The sequence below is a fragment of the Chelonoidis abingdonii genome, chromosome 3 (genome assembly GCF_003597395.2).
Source record: "Chelonoidis abingdonii isolate Lonesome George chromosome 3, CheloAbing_2.0, whole genome shotgun sequence".
Classification (NCBI taxonomy): domain Eukaryota; kingdom Metazoa; phylum Chordata; order Testudines; family Testudinidae; genus Chelonoidis; species Chelonoidis abingdonii.
Genome location: NC_133771.1, coordinates 72,817,356 through 72,834,656, shown reverse-complemented (window position 1 = coordinate 72,834,656; position 17,301 = coordinate 72,817,356). Strand labels below are relative to the sequence as shown.

Here is a 17,301-nt window from a genome sequence, read left to right as displayed (position 1 = left end):
GTGATGCGACCTTTCACTGGCTGACCTGCACCCTGGAATGTGACCCCCTCGCTCTGTGGGATGGATGATTGAGGTATTGTGGGGCGGGACGGGGGTGGAAGGGGAGGTACTGGTGTAGATTGTGTGTGTTACAACCGCCTTTCCGTCTGCTCCGGGGTGGGGGTGGGACGGTTGCTGTGTGTGTTGCAGTCCCTCCCACGGGAAGCTGGGATGCCGCTTGTAAATCAACCCCCTAGTCTGTGTGCTGCGGGTGTATGCGGGCGGCGGCGGTGTTACAACGACTTCCCCCTGCCGTTGCTGTGCTCATGACGCCACTCCCCTCCCGCGGGCGAGCCCGGGCGCGCTATGCGGTGCGTGTCCCAGCCGCCTGTGCGGCTCGGGGGGCGGCTCCCCCTGGCGGGCGCCTCGCGGGGCGGACCGGAGGCGGGGCCGGGGCGGGACGCCTCGGCGGCGCGCGCGGGGTGGAAGTAGCCGGCCGCAGGCCATGGGCCGCTTCGCGGTTTAGCACAGACAGCAGCCAGAGACTCCCCTCGCCCGGGCGCAGGAGACGGCTGCCTCTGCAGTAGCGCGGCTGAGTCGCGCTCTGGACGGCCTTCCCCTCGTCCGCTCTCCCCGGGGCCGGCGAAGGCGGCGGGCCCTCCGCCCCGGGCCGTCCCGTCTCACTCTGGCGTGGGACGCGCAGTCCGCGCAGGCCGGCGGCCTAGAGCGGCCAGGCGCGTTAGGCGGGGAATTTGCGGCGTGGGCCCCCCTCGGCGGTGGGTCGCGCGGCGCATGCCGGGATCGCGCGGAGTGCGGCCTCGCCCGCGCGGCGCCCAGGAAGGCGCCCTCCGCCAGGCCCTTTCGCTCCCCAGGTCCTGTGCAGCTGGGGGGGCCGCCGCGGCGGCCCTCCTGAGCCGCTCCTCTGCCTCGGCTCTGCCCTCTCCAGCCGCAGTTGCCAGTGAAGGGATGTCTGGTGTCACCTCCGCTGAAATGATCGAAACTCCCCCAGTCCTCAACTTCGAAGAAATTGATTACAAGGAGATCGAGGTGGAAGAGGTGAGCGAGCCCCGTGCGGAGCCGGGGGTGTTAGGAGACTCCCCACCACCTTCCTGCACCTGGCCCATGGGGCGATCCCTAGGTGTACCGCTCCCTAGAGCTTAGGGCAGCTTTTACCCTTCGGGACCCCAAAGCACTTTACAAACTACATAAGTATTGCAGCCCTGGGACTGGTAGGCCGGGGGCGGGGGGGAGGAGAGTGGCAGTCAGCTGGCACAAAGGTGTCTGGGTGGGAGGAAAGATTCTGCTCCTAGAGACTGAGGCAAAACCCTAATCTTATGAGAGAGGCTGTGGAACCACTAACAGGCAGGTAGAGCTGGCCCTCTCTGATCTATATAGTAAATTCTGTGCTATTCTCCCTCTCAGAAATGCCTAAATAGTGCAATAATGGGCACAGTAACCATGTATAAATAGACAAAGGGCTGTGAACTTGAGCTGCCAGGGAGTTTAGGTATTACAAACCTGAGGAACCAATCAGCTTTTGTAAACTGAATTTCAGGTTAGTCTAAATTTAACCCAAACTTTGGTGGCAGTTGATAAATTCGAATTTATCATCACAGTCAAATGGAGAATTTTTAAACTATATTGTAATGCTTCCATTTAATGCGTCTATTTTTGCAGGTCTCTTGTTTTCTCCATCCATCCATCCTATTTAATGCACGTATAATGCATCCATTACTGTGGTATCTAGCTGCTGCTGATTATTATCCATATTCTTACGCATACATTATCGTGTTTAGGCATAAAAGACCCTTTTTAAAATTTATTAAACTAACTTAAGTGATGCTACAATCCAGTGGCTGTTACGTTAACGTCAGTGCTGCATTTGTGTAATGAATTTATTTCATGTGACCCGTATTACATCTTTGGTATTCAATTGTCCATTTATGTTTTACTTAGTTTAAAGAAAAATGTTTCCCACTTGAATATTACACTGAAAGGTTGGTTATAGAAGGATTGTCTTAAATTCTTTGCAGTTGGTATGTAATTGATTAAGAAGCAGTTTCTAAGAGTATTTGTGGAGTCAGAGTGGATTTTCTCAGGAGCAATCTGTGTTTTCCTAAAAGGTTGAGTGGAGATATATTAACTTGCTCATCAAGGCCCTTATCTTGCAAGTAGTTGTTCCATACAGCTGTATCCCTCTGTCCTTGTGAAGTCCCTGTTTAAGTCAAAGTGTTGTGTGCATGGGCAGACCCCCATTTAACTCAGTAGAATTTACACATGCAGAATGACTTGCGGAATCTAGACTTAACAAACATTGGCATCATTACAATCTTTGTGCTTTTAACTCCTTAGCAGATTAATTATTGCTGAAAGAATAAGATCTTTTCTTCTGAACACAGTAATCGTACAGAAGTGAACATAGCCTTGTGTAGCACCTTTCATATATAAGATAACCAGTAGCTCAGAGCTTTACCGAGTCATTTGCTAAATACTGATAGTTAGCCTGTATCCTACTGAATTTTGGTCCACACACAGTCTTGGAGACTATAAACTGTTTTATTGGGAAGGAATGTTTTCCAAGAACACTGTGTTCGAAAAGCATCATGGTATCTCTTTGATCTCCACCTTGAGTCTCACCAGAAATCTGTAGAAGGTACTTAGCTTTAATCTCTCTTCCAAAAGATTTCCTTTTCTGTAAACAAGATAAGAGGTTCTCAAACTGGAGGCGGGGGGCTCCTGGGAGGATGACCATGGAGTGTATTTTGGGGGGGGGTATGAGATGCTTTAGGGTAGGGATTGGCAACCTTCGGCGGGCCAGGCCGGTTTGTTTACCTGCAGCGTCCGCAGGTTTGGCCAATCGCAGCTCCCGATGGCCGCGGTTCACTGCTCCAGGCCAGTGGAGGCTGCAGGAAGTGGCATGGGCTGAGGAATGTACTGGCTGCCGCTTCCCGCAGCCTAAAAGTCTAGCTAGCAAGTCCCCAACAAAAAAGTGGGGGCAAAAGAAAACAACCGCATGGAAAGCACCTTTATTTTTGTTTCTATTCTGTCTTGGTCAGGTAAAGAATAGAGGAAACTATATGTTGTTGTTGTTTGTTGAGTTTGCAAATAAAATCCTACATAAATAAATTACAATGATTTGGACTTGTATATGGGCATATTTATTTTTTTTTCCTAAAGTTAAGTATTTTAGGAAAAATTGTCAGAGTGGCCACTAGCAAGAGTTCGTGGCCACACTCTGAGGCCACCAAAAAAAATTTTTATGAGAACCCCTGGACTAGATAGTCCTGTCTCAGTGCAGGGGACTGGACTCGATGACTTATTGAGGTCCCTTCCAGTTCTACGTTTCTGTGACTCTATGAAATGTCTTGAGTCAGAATTATACATTCCTTTTCCTTTTAAACATTTAGTTCCATCATTTCCAAACAGTTTTTCTGTATTAAGGAATTGGAAGTACTTTTGTATTTGAAGAAGGCTCTGAAATTTGTTTAATGTTTGCCTATGTTCAGTAATCAAACAACGAAGTGTCTTTTGAGATATGGTTTGTAGCTAGCTCTTACCCCCATGGTAAAAGTTACGGTTGTGGTAATTTTAGAGCTCATAAACAGGTGCCCAGTGATGACCCATAAAAGTGAGTGTCACATAGCACATATACACCTCTACCTCGATATTTTGATCCACCGGAGAGTGCAGGCCTGACCCCCCCCCCCCCCCGGAGCACTGCTTTACTGTGTTATATCCGAATTCATGTTATATCAGTTCATGTTATATTGAGGTAGAGTTGTAATATGTTGTACTTAGCACTTTGAACAAGTAAAATACTATACAAATGTTTAATCCTCACAACACCTGAGGACTGTAAGGATTACAACCTCATTTAACAGGGAGTGGAATTCAGGGCCACACAGTGTCTGACTGGGAGATAGAACTCTGAGGCGTGATTTACAAATCTTGGCATCCTCTTATGGATGTACCTCTGTATGCATGATGACACCTGCATGGGCAGGATTTGGTGCACCAAAAATGTGTGCCCAGATGGTGCCTAGATTGAGGCCTCAGCAAGAATGAAACTATAGGAATCTTGAGTCCTAATTAGCTTACTATATCACACTGTCATCCTGAGACTTGCCTCTCAATCTGAGGAAAAAATGAAGATGATCCATTCATTTTAAGACCAAGAGAAGGGGACTTTTGTCAAAGGATAGGGAGAAATTTTCCTAACAGTTGTTTTAGCATTTTTAGTTAAGTGTATGTGACCTACCAGCAGTTCTTGTTAGGCCGCTGGATACTACAATGCTGAGTGTAGTAAAAATGCCTAGAGCAGGGGTCGGCAACCTTTCAGACATGGTGTGCCGAGTCTTCATTTATTCACTCTAATTTAAGGTTTCGCGTGCCAGTAATACATTTTAACGTTTTTAGAAGGTCTCTTTCTATGTCTATAATATATAACTAAACTATTGTTGTATGTAAAGTAAATAAGGTTTTTAAAATGTTTAAGAAGCTTCATTTAAAATTAAATAAAAATGCAGAGCCCCCTGGACCGGTGGCCAAGACCAGGGTGGTGTGAGTGCCACTGAAAATCAGCTCGCGTGCCACCTTCAGCATGCATGCCATAGTTTGCCTACCCCTGGCCTACAGGATAAACTCTTATTACAGTGGAAGCAACAAAAACTGCTTTGTGATGGAACAGGTGAACTAGAAGCAGAACTTATCCACTATGATGAAATTCCAAGATGTATGAACCCCTTCCTTGTCACCCCTTTCTTCTTGTGCCTTCATTGATTTTACAGTTGCTAGTGACTATATGTTGTAACTAACGACATGGCATTGTGCACTAGAAGAAAACTGTTAATACTTTAGATCTAGAGAGCAAGAATTCTAAAATAGTCACCCTTTACAAGGAGTTAAAATGGTTAAGTTTTACTATAGTATGTGGACATCAGTTAGATGTCCCAAGATGAACATCAGCAAATCTAAACTGAAAGATGCAAAAGAATTCTTGTATAATCCCAGCTTTGCTCTTGTATTATCAAGGTTGTCTGGTCAGCAGATAGCACTGCCACTGGTTTATTAATAGATTTAAGTTCTGGAATAGTTACAGGCCCCAAGTCCTAGCTAATAAATGTAAGATCTTTACTTGTGCTTTCAGTATAGTTTAGCCAAGTTTTACTGGATAACGCACGAATATACCGTATTTTGTTCATCTGCATGGCTATAATTTGGGAGGTGAGAGACATACACAAGCCAAGCATATATCCAACTTCCAGGTGGCATTTTGTTGTTTAAAGTCTTTGAGTTGGGGTAAGGTGGGTACGTAATTATCATGAGTGAATAAAAGTCAACCCAAAATTGTGCCATAAAAAAATATTCAAAGCAAGAATGAAAAACAACCTAAATCTCAAGTTCAGCAGCAGTTTTCCTTTCCTTTATCCCTGGGAAACTTCTGATTGCTTCTGTGATTCTTATTTTTAACTTAAGTACAAAATAGTCTGAAAAAGCATTAATAATTAGGGAACAAAACTACAGACCTTACCCTAGATTTCAAACAGCATGGAAAAGAGCTAATTTTTCTAAATGTTGTGTTCTGCACATCTGTTTTATGATGCTAGCTAAATTAGAGATCTCATTTTAATATTTTAGGAGTTGCTTGGAAAATTGTGGATAAATAAGCCTTTAAAGGAATACATGGTGCCTTTATGCTACATTTTAGAAAAATCCAGACGGATTTATAAAATAGTATATAATTCTGAAAGTTTGGAAACAAACTGAAAAGTTTTGTCTTGAAAGTGGTGGCGATACCAATGCAGATTCATTCAGTTGTTGAATGAAGGCCCATCTGATTAAATAATTAGTGATACATGGTATCTCTCTATTTGGAATGTTCAGTTAACAGATGCTTTGCAATACAGTGTGTGGGTTTTTATTTTAATTTTTTTTTTTTAAACCTGATCTTAAGGGTACATGTATAGCAAAAGGTAAACTTGACTTTTAATTATTTTATTTGTTAAAGTATACTTCCCTTCCTTTTTTGATACTTTGTTTCTAAGTATTGTCCTCATGGCTCTGTTTCATTCTTTTCCATAGTTAATTTGCTTCTGCCACCACACATCCACTGTAACTAAATAGAACCTGTCTGATTTGTGCACGTTTTGATTGTAGTCTATTGTTGGTTTGAATAGTGCAGAATGTACACAGCTACCTTTTATTTTATATGAGCCTTGGCACCCAAATCCTACAGTGCTGACCACCCTACTGTGGAAAAATCTAAACCCAGTACTGGGAAGGTATATGTGTGTGTGTATGCAATATTATATATTTTTCTTACTTAAAGTGACTTCCAAACAACTTTAAACCATATACTATGTGAAAGTTTCTGTTATCCTCAAGTCCAGTAATCTGTGAGCTGCAGGGTGCTGGTGGCATCTCCACCAAGTATTGCATGCAATTTGTTGTAGAAGTGCCAGGTCTCCAACACAATACCAGATCTATCGTTGCTCTCCCTAGCCTTGTAGAATCCCTGGCAAAGTTCCTTTACTTTCCTATAGTACTGCTGCTGATTCCTGTCAGACCCATTTGCCTGCACCTCCCCCATTCAATCCACTTGTAGTTGTTTGTGTTTCTGTGTCTGGTACGTAGCTGTGCTTCCATAGTCTCATCTCCCCACTGGCTCAAGAGAGCCAATACTTCTGTCTGCTCCAGGCAGGAACGTGTCTAGTACTTCTCTGTGTGCATGGAGCTGGCATGGTCTATTGGGCAGCTGCACACAACAAAGCTGATCTGCTAGGTCTGCTCGCCAAGTTGGACAATTCGAAAAATTTCAAGGGTACGGAAGGTTTTAAAGAGGATGGCTTCCAGTCTCTCTGTCCCCTGGTCAGTGGACTTTAAAATTATAATCAGAGTGGTCACTCTTGCATGCAATGGGGCATTGTGGAACAGTGACTACAGGACTGTTAAAGTCATCACCTATCATGCAGTGTCTTCACTCATATTGCATCGACTTAAGTAGGTCAACTATGGCATTTTGGTGAAGGGGCAGGGGTACTGTGTTGATGTTATGAGGCACTTATGCTGGCTAGAGACGAATTTGATGTAGACACTAACTAACTTTGTAGTGTAGCGCAAGCCTTAGTTTCAACAGTCCACTTGAACAATAGTAGTTAATAACTAGAGTATTTTGAGGGAATCCTCTTACAAAGAGGAACTCTGATAAGCTTTCTAAATATATATTTAAGAATAGCTATTTAAGTTTTCACACCACTAAGAGGACACATTTGTAATGTGTACACCTATACATAATACATTTTTGGAAACAGATGAATATGATTTCATCTGTCCACTAGGGTCTGAATTTAGGGTTCTTTGTCTTCTACAGCTGGGCAGGAAATGGTTTTCTAGTCCCATGAAATTTAGAATATTTTTCCTGTCCTGAATCAGGACAAGAAGTCAATCTCAAATTTTTGTGAACCAATAATCAAAAACATTCAGATCCAGGTTAGTTGAAATACTTCATTTTGATTTCACTTTTTATTTTTAAATTCTTTTTAGTATGAATTAACTAAAATTTCCAATGGAAGTTATTTAGAAACACAACTTTTCATTTAAAAATGTCAAAACATCCCATTTTAACAATTTTTTGAATTTTTTTCCAGTAAGTTTTAGAATCAGGATATTCATCAAAGCTGATCCTTTTTCCTGCTAACAATTTTGGTTTTGACAAATTGTCATTTTCTGATTATATTAAAAAAAAAAAAAAAATTACTGAAAATTCCTGACCAACTCTGTTTTCCTTGCAGCTGTTGAGGCCTGGAGTCTTAACTGTGGTCCAAAGTCTTTATCCTGTAATCACGACTGGAAGAGACCTCACGTGGTCATGTAGTCCAGTCCCCTGCACTCATGGGAGGATTAAGTATTATCTAGACCATCTTGGACAGGTGTTTGTCTAACCTGCTCTTAAAAATCTCCAATGATGGAGATTCCACAACCTCCCTAGACCATTTATTCCAGTGCTTAATTACACTGATGGGAAATTTCTCCTACCCAACGTTTATGCCACAGTGGCAGCTCCTGTCCCGCAGGGCTGGGTTTGGCTCCCTAGTCTGGGCATTGCGACCTAGCGCACTGAGTCACAGTGCCACTGAAGTTTGGCACATCTGCCCTGCCATAGGTGGACACAGAGGAGTGGAGAGCTATAGAGCAACACCACTTAGTCTGGGGACATTTTACTCTGAGGACATTTCACAGACTTTATTCAAATTCATCGTTTCCATGCTTACTGCGGCAAAATCATATGCCTATTCATGTTAGATAACAAGAGAACGTGAGCTCTCAGTGCAGTGGCTAAAAGAACTAATGTAGTTCCTTGTGTAGCCAGGAATATTGAGCAGGAGCATGGAGGTATTGTTAAATTAGTATATAGCATTGCTGAGACAACTGCTGGAATATTGTAGCCACACTCTGTACAAAGATATTGAAAATTTGAAAAGTCATTCAGAAAAGATACAAAAATTATTTGAAGTCTGGAAAATATGACTTATAACAAATGGCAACTGACTTTCTGTGTGCCAGTTTGAGACAATCAGGTCCTGGTTTTGAGGAGTGCAGTGTACTCCAGTTGAAGTCAGTGATAAATGTAGGTGCTCAGCATCTCTGAAATATTAAGCTCTTGATGTTTTAAGTTGGGCAGCACAAAACAAAGACACAGGAAATTAGTGGACACTTGAAACTTTTGGTTTTGATTTCTGTAGCCTTGATTAAATTCAGGCATTTCACTGGTTTAACTTAAAATCAGTTTTTAAAGCCATTGAGTTAAACTGTTGGGAGTTTGTGTGTAGACACTAATCTAGTTTTTAAAAAAGCTTCAACTGAAATAGACTATTGAACCAAAATAGTATGGCATGGCATGGTTCCCACCTGAGGTGCCCTCTTGCAGCAGACCACGCCACGATAGGCAAACCTGCCTCAGCCTCCTTTCTTTGGAGGCCGCGGTAACTCCAAGACAGCTCCCTTGCATAATAATACACTTCCTTGGGCCAGTTTATTATAAAAATATAGTGTAAAATAGTCCATAACAAGTCCGCAAATATAGTTCATTTATCACTGGCTGCGAATGTACATGGCATGTAGTCTTTAAAATCCAACACTTTCTAGTCCATCCACAAGCACGTATCATTCTCCTGTGTCTTCCACCACACCCAAGCTCTTTGATCCCCTCCCGACCTTTTACCAGGACAGCCACCACAGCCCTTCCAGCTTGAGTACAACCCTTCTCTTCCCAGCAGGAACACTCACAGCTTCCCTGCTGGGAGTTCATCCTCACTAAGGGTACGTCTACACTGCACGATTATTTCGAATTAGCTTAAACCGATATTACAAAACAGATCTAATAAAATCGGTTTAGCGCGTCCACAGTGGGATCCCGAAATCGATTGTTTGCGTCCATGGTCCAAAGCTACCATCGATTTCAGGAGCGGTGCACTGTGGGTAGCTGTTCCTCAGCTATCCCATAGTTCCCACTTCCGTGTTGAGAGCACAGTGCCTGATGGGGCAGAAAACATTGCCCCGAGTGGTGCTGGGTACAGCCTCACCCCTCCCTTTGTGAAGGCAGCAGACAACCCTTTGGCGCCTTTTTCGCGGAGTGCATTGAGCAAACGCCATAGCACAGCAATCTTTCCCTTTTTTTTTTCACGTGGTGGTGGGGGGAAATAAACTGAGGAGCTGTTCCCTGAACCACGCCAGACACTGTGTTTGAACCTACAGACATTGGGAGCTCAGCCAAGAATGCAAATAATTTTCAGAGACTGCTGTGGACTGTGGGATAGCTGGAGTCCTCAGTACCCCCTCCCTCCCTTCATGAGCGTCCATTTGAGTCTCTGGCTTCCCGTTACGCTTGTCACACAGCGCTGTGTATCCTGGAGTTTTTTATTCAAACGCTTTGGCATTTCGTGTTCTGTAACGGAGCTGGATACAACAGATTTGTCTCCCCATACAGCGATCAGACCTAGTATCTCCCGTACGGTCTATGCTGGAGCTCTTTTTCGATTTCAGACTGCATCGCCAGCCGTGCTGATCAGAGCTCCACGCTGGGCAAGCAGGAAATGTAATTCAAAAGTTCGCGGGGCTTTTCCTGTTTACCTGCCCGCTGCATCCGAGTTCAGATTGCTGTCCAGAGCGGTCAGTGCTGCACTCTGGGATGCCGCCCGGAGGCCAATAACGTCGATTTCCGTCCACACGAACCCTAATCCGAGTTATCACTATCGAATTTAGCGCTACTCCTCTCGTTTGGGAGGAGTTCCGAAATCGATTTAAGGAGCCATTTAACTCGATATTAATGACGACGTCATGTGAACGGATACAGCGTTAAATCGGTATATCGGCCATTAAACCGATTTAAAGTCGCAGTGTAGACCTGGCCTAAGGAAGCATCCCTAACTGCCCCTGACTCTCTTTGTTCCCCTGGATGCAGCTCTCCAGTTTGGAGGCATGAGCCGCTAAGCCCCTGTGCTGTTCCCCTGTTTTTCCAGCCCTCAGTGTTGGCTTTTAGCCTTAGAAGTCAGCAAGCAATTCCCTTGTGCTGTTTTTCTACCTTCAGCCCTCTCCAGCCCTCTGGCTCCTCTTCTCTTGATTGACTCAGGCAGTTCTTACCTGCTCTTAGCTGACCCATTTCCTCACTGGGCCTTCTGTGTCAGTCTTATCCATTTATATGGTTCAGGTGCCTTTTCCTATAACCCAGTTAGCAGTTAGCTGACAATCACAATTGGTCTGCCCTCTACCTTCTTAAAGGGCCAGTGTCATCCTGTGAGGAAGCATCTCTACACAAGCTTGCACCAGTTAACTAATCTGATTTAAAAACATAGTTATGAGTATAATTTTTGTGTGTGAAAGTCCCTATCTGTAAAATGTGGCTAAAACCCCTCTCTCTCTGTTAGGGTGCTAGAAAGTTGAATTCAAAAAATGAACGTGAGGTGCTGAGTATTATGGTGATGAATGCAAGACAAGTGTTTATGAGGAAATTAATAAATTCTGTGTTCAGTGCCATGAATGGTGAGAGGATAAAAGAAAATCCTGAACGAATGCCTTATTTTCTGAACACTGTCCATGTTATGCACTGTATGTGCACAGGAACCTGTGGAAAAAAATGTATGACTGGGGCCTTTGGGAATCACTGAAATAAGAATAACAATAAAGTACACCCTTTTATAAAACTCAGGAGGTGTATACATAATTTACGCACATACAAACATCTTCACCTCTGTTGTAATAGAGATATCCCCTTACGGAAAAATCTCCCTTCTTCCTACCCAATTGCCCTCTGAGAAATGCCTGCAAAATGAAATGGATCCTGCAGTGGGCACTGAAGGCGTGTAATGTTGGGCTCTGTCAGACCAACAAGAGGACCGAGTTCCAGAGTTGAGTCCTCTGTCAACAATCCCTAGGCACGAGCCTTTAATGTTTAAATCTAGTGCCTGTTAGTTTGAGCACCTCAGATATCATGACAGAGGATAATGATCCATTCCAATATGTGGAAAACAGATTTTACCCTCAATATATTTAAATTATTACTGAGTATAGTGAGTTTAATCCTTAAAACAGATTACTATACATTAAGTTATTTTTAAGTGTCTCTTTAATGAAGTTTTACCCAACATTTTTTGAATATATAAAATGTACTTGGGTCTAAAATAACCCTTTGCTGATAAATTGTTACCTTAGTCTGGAATACAAACACTTCCTGGAATGAGTAAACGGTTTAAATGCTAATAATCTCTTCAAAAAGAATTGAGTTTAGACTAAGCAGGGAAATGGCTGTTTTAGGAATACTCCACAGAATGTTTAGATATTAATTGCGTATCCACTAGGCTCTTTGATGTGAACAAGTAAGCCTTAATATACAATTAGTCTTTGAAAAAACTCCATTGGAAAGTGTGGATTTGGGTGTTCTTAAACCCCCACTCAGTCCTCAAGATCATAATTAAATTTTGTGGGCTTTCTTTTGTAGACACTGCAGTTAATAAGGAATGAAAGGTTTGGGGTGCAGGAGGGTGCTCTGGGGCTACGGTGGGGAGAGAGGACTCCCCCCAGCACGCACTCCCCTCTGTGGGAGCTCTGGGGCTGCAGGATAGGCGCCTTTCCCCCGACCCCAGCAGGTCTGGGTCAGGGGAGGGCTGCTGTGACCGCCACACCTGGGGCCGGGCCACTTCAGGGTCGGGCTGGTCTGGCCGTGCCGCGCCGCAGGCTGGGTTGGGGGCCAGGGGAGTAGTGCCCCTCCCATGGTTGGGGGCTAGGGAAGGGGTGTCCCTACCCCAGCCATGGCAGGTCCCTGGGCGGGTTCCCTGAGCGCCTGCGCAGTGCTAAATAGGCTGCTTCACAGCCACGCAGCTTACAGGGAACTTAGCTTACAGTAATCATAGGAGTCACTTGTAACTATACTGTGTACAACATTTTTCAGTGATATTTTTTTCCAGTTGGTGTCCATCAAATGTGTACATTAGCATTAAAGCAACAAAAAAGAGAAGTGGAAGAGGGTAAAGAAAAGAGAAATCTTTTAAAAGGCCATTTTCCAAGACATGCTCACCAAGTAAAATACTAGAGATGGTTAAGTCTTTGAACATGTCTTATTACTGCTGATATATACTTATACTCAATGTCTACAGCATAAAAAGGCTGAGAAATCAGGAATTTCCAAAAGTTGTTTCCACTGAATCATTAAACGTTTTACATAGTAATTTGTGTATTTTATGTAACAGTAATAGTAATAAGCCTTGCATTTAATAAGGATATGAGAAATAGAAATTACTGCCTTTTATGCAATGTAGTAGAAGTAACTTTTCTGTAGAAAACCTACTTTGAATTTCAAAAATTTTTGTAGTGTTTGATTTCTTTGCAACTTACAAACAAAAATGAATGTTAATTTCTTTTTTAAGGCAAATGGTGAGATCAGATTATATTGTATGTAATTGTAATAACCCCAATCATGCATAGCATTTGAAGCCTTGACCTTCATCACTGCAGCACATATTTCTGTGACTTGAACTACAGATTTAACTGTGTTAGCTGACATCAGGAGAATGGGATGGACTGCTGGGGCCAGGTGTTAGGTTTGAGTGGTGTTTGATGGTTGCCTAGCACCCCACATGAATTGAAGGAGTTGCTACCCCATGTGGGAGAGATGGCCCTTCATGTTCCATTCCCCCACACACAGCTACCTTGGCACCTCCCATGCCCTCCTTTGGTGACAGCACAGGCTTAGCCCTAAATCAGAGCGTTCATGTTCAGTTATTATTTTGGCATGCTTCCAGGATTTTCCTGAGGAATGTGAGCAAGAAAAGGGAAATTGAACTTTTCAACAGTGTATATCTCTGCCAAACCTGAATAGAATTGGATGGATCCAAGAAAAGGCATTTCTATTTCTAGCAAGCCCCCCTGCTGAATTTCAAGGGCCTGCTCCAAAAAAGGGAGATGTTCGAGCTTCTCCCAAAAAAAGATTCAAGAATCTCTTATAATGGGAAGTATCGTGAAATCTAAACATAGGGATCTTTGTTGTCGGAGAAAAACTCAGTTCTCACTTTCTGTTTGGGTGCAGCAGAGTCAGATACTTTATTTCTCAAGCAATTGCAATTGAGGGAGGGAGTGCCCTAGGACACAGGGTCGCCCCAGTCCCAGACAGGTCTCTAACAGGTAAACAATTACAGCATGCATGTATACTTTTGTTACAGACAATAATAAGCAACAGCTGCATTTTGTTTATACATAAGTCATCCTGATATCTTGTTTTTTTCACTTAAGAGTGTCAGGGTTTTTTCCCCACTTTGAACTTTAGCGTCCAAAAAGTGGGGACTTGCATGATCACTTTTAAGCTTAATTACTAGCTTAAATTTGGTACGCTGCCACCAGCCAAAAATATAGTGTTTGGCATACTTCCTGTTCCCCCAAAACCTTCCCTGGGGAACCCAAGACCCAAACCTCTTGGGTCTTAAAACAAGGAGAAAAACTATCCCTCCTTCTTCCCCCACCCCCCGGGTTTCCTTGGGAAGCTACACAGATCCAAACTCCTTGGATCTTAAAACAAAAGAAGAATTAATCATTCCCTTCCTTTTCCCCCCACCAATCCCTGGTGAGTTTAGACTCAATCCCTTGGATTCCAAAACAAGAAAAAATCAATCAGGTTCTTAAAAAGAAAGCTTTTAATTAAAGAAAGAAAAGGTAAATATTATCTCTTTAAAATCAGGATGGAAAATACTTACAGGGTACTCAGATTCATATAATCATACTTAGTACATAAAAGTAACATTCTATAAGCTGTATGAAAGGCATTTTTTTCAACTTGATATATATTTGAAGCATGTGAATTTGCCCTTGTAATTTCAGAGATTCTTTGAACCTCTGGTAACAATGAAAGCAAATTTTGAATCCAGTTCAGTACTAAGCTGGTCCAATTAAAGGGTATCTGGAACCTAAGGCTACTTGCAAAATTCTATCTGCAGGCCAGTAAACAATATGATTGCCTGCAGTGGTAATGAGATTAAAATGTATATCTTGCAATGTGTGTGTTTTAAACATACACACAGCTATCATTAGCTTGAAAAAGTAGGTGTCCTGTCAGGATAGTTCCTTGTCCCCTACCCTCCCAGCAAATTGTCATGAACAGTGACAACTTCCCCCTGGCTTCAGTTTATGGATACACTGAAGCTGTAGGGTTTCTAACAGCCAAAATGTCCATTGACTCCCTATTCCTATCCAAAATGTCAGGTGTTATTCTAGGGGCACTGACTAAAATCAGTTAGGTATACCAGGTGGTCTAATTTCCCAGATGTCTCGGTGAATAATCCAATCCCACATGCATCCTCCCCATGGACCAAGCAGGATTCGGTATGTGGGAGCCCACACCCCCTAACCGGTCCAAATGCTTGGAAGGAGCACTGTGAATGTCCACACTTCCACCCAGAAAGTCTTCAGTATGTCTCCATGACCACAGATCAGATGGTACTCCTGATGTGTCTGTAAGGGCAGTGGGCCAAGTCTGGTGCTCAAGATCACTCCGAATGGCCATCAGCTGGTCATTCAGGAAATCCTGAATTTCTAAAACATACTAGATCCCACTGCAATGCCTTCCCAGCCTCAGTGATATTCAATACCATCTCTGTCAGCAACTTCTGGGTCATTGAACTAAGGGTGGAAATAACATGTAACTCACCACACTCCAGCCTGTACTTGGTTAGCTGAGCTCCAGAAATAAGGCTAGTGGCCTTTCTAGTTGCCCAATTTCTCATCATGTTCTTGGCTTTTAAAATATTCCAAATGGCTGCTGCACTATTGGCCCCATCCCATAGGGATCCGGTCAAGTCCCTCTTCTTCCAGAGGAAATAACCCAGGCCCTCTGTTGTGCTAATCTAATGGCAGCCCCTTTGTGAGCAATTTGGGTATGTAGAGGTGATCTGGAAACTGGATAAGGGCAATGTAAATTTGACAGTCCCTAGTGTTGTATTAATCACAGTCCATTGATATCCTAATACATCTCTCTTTGGTGTAGTACTATATCACATCTGTTATTTAACTATTCTCAGGTACTTTCAAGAGGCATTAACATTAATAGCATAGGAGGGGGTGTATTGCAATAAGGTACAGGTTACATTATTAATTACTGGAATGGTTTCAATACAGGTAAAATTTCCAGTGGCAGAACAAACTCTTTGGGTATTTGTTTAATTAATCACTAATTGGGTGACCAAATAACAATAAGGCCTCTTTCATGTAACACATTACAAATTCCAGGAATAGCCATCATATCTACTTCACTATGGAACCCATCAATTTCAATTACAGATTCTTGGGGTTCATTTGTAGTGATATCATAGATTTCTATTTCCACTGATCCATTTATTCTCCACTCAATTGTTTGCTTATATGGATATCCTGAACTTTATACATATTTTTTTTTCCCCCCAAACATCTTTAAATAAATCACTAAAGTGTGAGGGCCTTGGCCATTGGTTTTATCAAATATATGGGCATTGTCTGTATTTGGATGTATTACAGGGTAATAGTGTAATGGAGAGATGGCAGAGGCAGTGGCAACAAGGTGCCTTTGGTACTTGTCATTTAAAATCCAATTAGGGAGCAATACATGCTGAAGGATTTATCCAAACACAGGGCGCAGCCTGTAGAATAAACCCCAAAATCCAATCAATACCACATTCCCAAGCATGGGTCCCACAAATTTCTTCCTGCCAGTGTATAATTCTTTGTTTCTTCACCAGGATCAGTTCTTAATGTCCTTTCTAGTCAGGAATTCCTGGACTTTGGCAATTTCAGTGGAGTGAGTGTTCCTTCTTCTTTCCCGAAACAGTCGTGGTTCAGCATCCTACAGGGGAGAGGTTACCAGCACATCACCCTGTAATGGTTTTGATTCTTCTAGAAAAATTCAAAGGCACAGTAGGTCTGTCAGTGACAAGGGAGAGGTTACTAGCACTTCACCTTGTCCTTTTTCCCTGCTGTCCAGAAGGCACAGCAGAGCTAGAAGGAAAAATAGGCTAATCATCAGTAGGAGAATCCTCCTGAGGTGGAGGGGTCTTTTTGCAGTGAGAATCATGGGTCCAAGCAGTCAGTCTTTGGCACTTCACAGCGGTGTTGGTAGTCAGCAGGACTTAATAAGGGCCTTTTCCAGCATGGAGCCAAAGCAGCCTTTCGTTGGTGGACCTTTACATAGATCCAGTCTCCTGGTTCCAAGGAGTGGCAGGGCTGCTAGGGTCTTTGGGTAGCTTCTTTACCTGTGAGAAAAGAAACCTAACACATTTCATTAGTGCCTGGCAGTGTTTTGCAGATCTCATAGCTGCTTTGGGCACATTCAAGCCCCCCCCCCCCCTTTTCTTGGTTGTCAGCCAAGTCTTAGCTGTGAGCAGTGTCCTTGAATAGGGCCAGTGTCTTATCTTTAGACTGAGCATGCTAGCTATTTTTTTTTCCAGGTAATTCATTCTGTCCTTTTTCCTTCTCCCCTTCTTGGCTTCTTTTAACCTACAAAAGAAACTTCCACTCTTTACTCATACACCTTTTCGCAACGATGAACACATTAACATTGCCATTATACAGTACATTAATCTTATTATTCAATATATGCCACATATACCCTTCCACTAAAATAACTTTATTACAGAGCTTTGGAGCAACAAGCCAGGATAAGCACACCCACTTTGAGGAGTCCGCTCAGTACAACCTCTGGTGTCCAATAGCTCTCCACCTTCCCCAGCTCTCTGGCTAGAAATGTGAGGTAGCCAGAAGGATCCCATGTGCAATATATGGGGAGTGGGTTAACTTTTCGTGTCCTTGCTTCCA

The 17,301-nt window shown here is 43.1% G+C and overlaps 1 protein-coding gene and 1 long non-coding RNA gene across 8 annotated transcripts in view; one reads left to right on the top strand and one right to left on the bottom strand.

Moving 5' to 3' along the window:
• Positions 1-898: 898 nt before the first annotated feature.
• Positions 899-17,301, top strand: part of MAP3K7 (mitogen-activated protein kinase kinase kinase 7) — a 76,003-nt gene continuing 59,600 nt past the window's right edge. For all 7 annotated transcript variants that reach the window (XM_032772656.2, XM_032772655.2, XM_032772652.2 and 4 more), the window contains exon 1: positions 899-1,035. In XM_032772656.2, coding sequence (XP_032628547.1) covers positions 946-1,035 — 90 coding nt within the window. In that variant the 5' untranslated portion in view covers positions 899-945. The remainder of the gene's footprint in view (positions 1,036-17,301) is intronic.
• LOC142046567 (uncharacterized) overlaps positions 15,748-17,301 on the bottom strand; it is a 1,033,250-nt gene continuing 1,031,696 nt past the window's right edge. Inside the window, exons 2-3 of the long non-coding RNA XR_012655512.1 lie at positions 16,447-16,983; positions 15,748-16,333 (exon numbers count right to left, since the gene is read on the bottom strand). This is a non-coding gene — a long non-coding RNA (uncharacterized LOC142046567). The remainder of the gene's footprint in view (positions 16,334-16,446; positions 16,984-17,301) is intronic.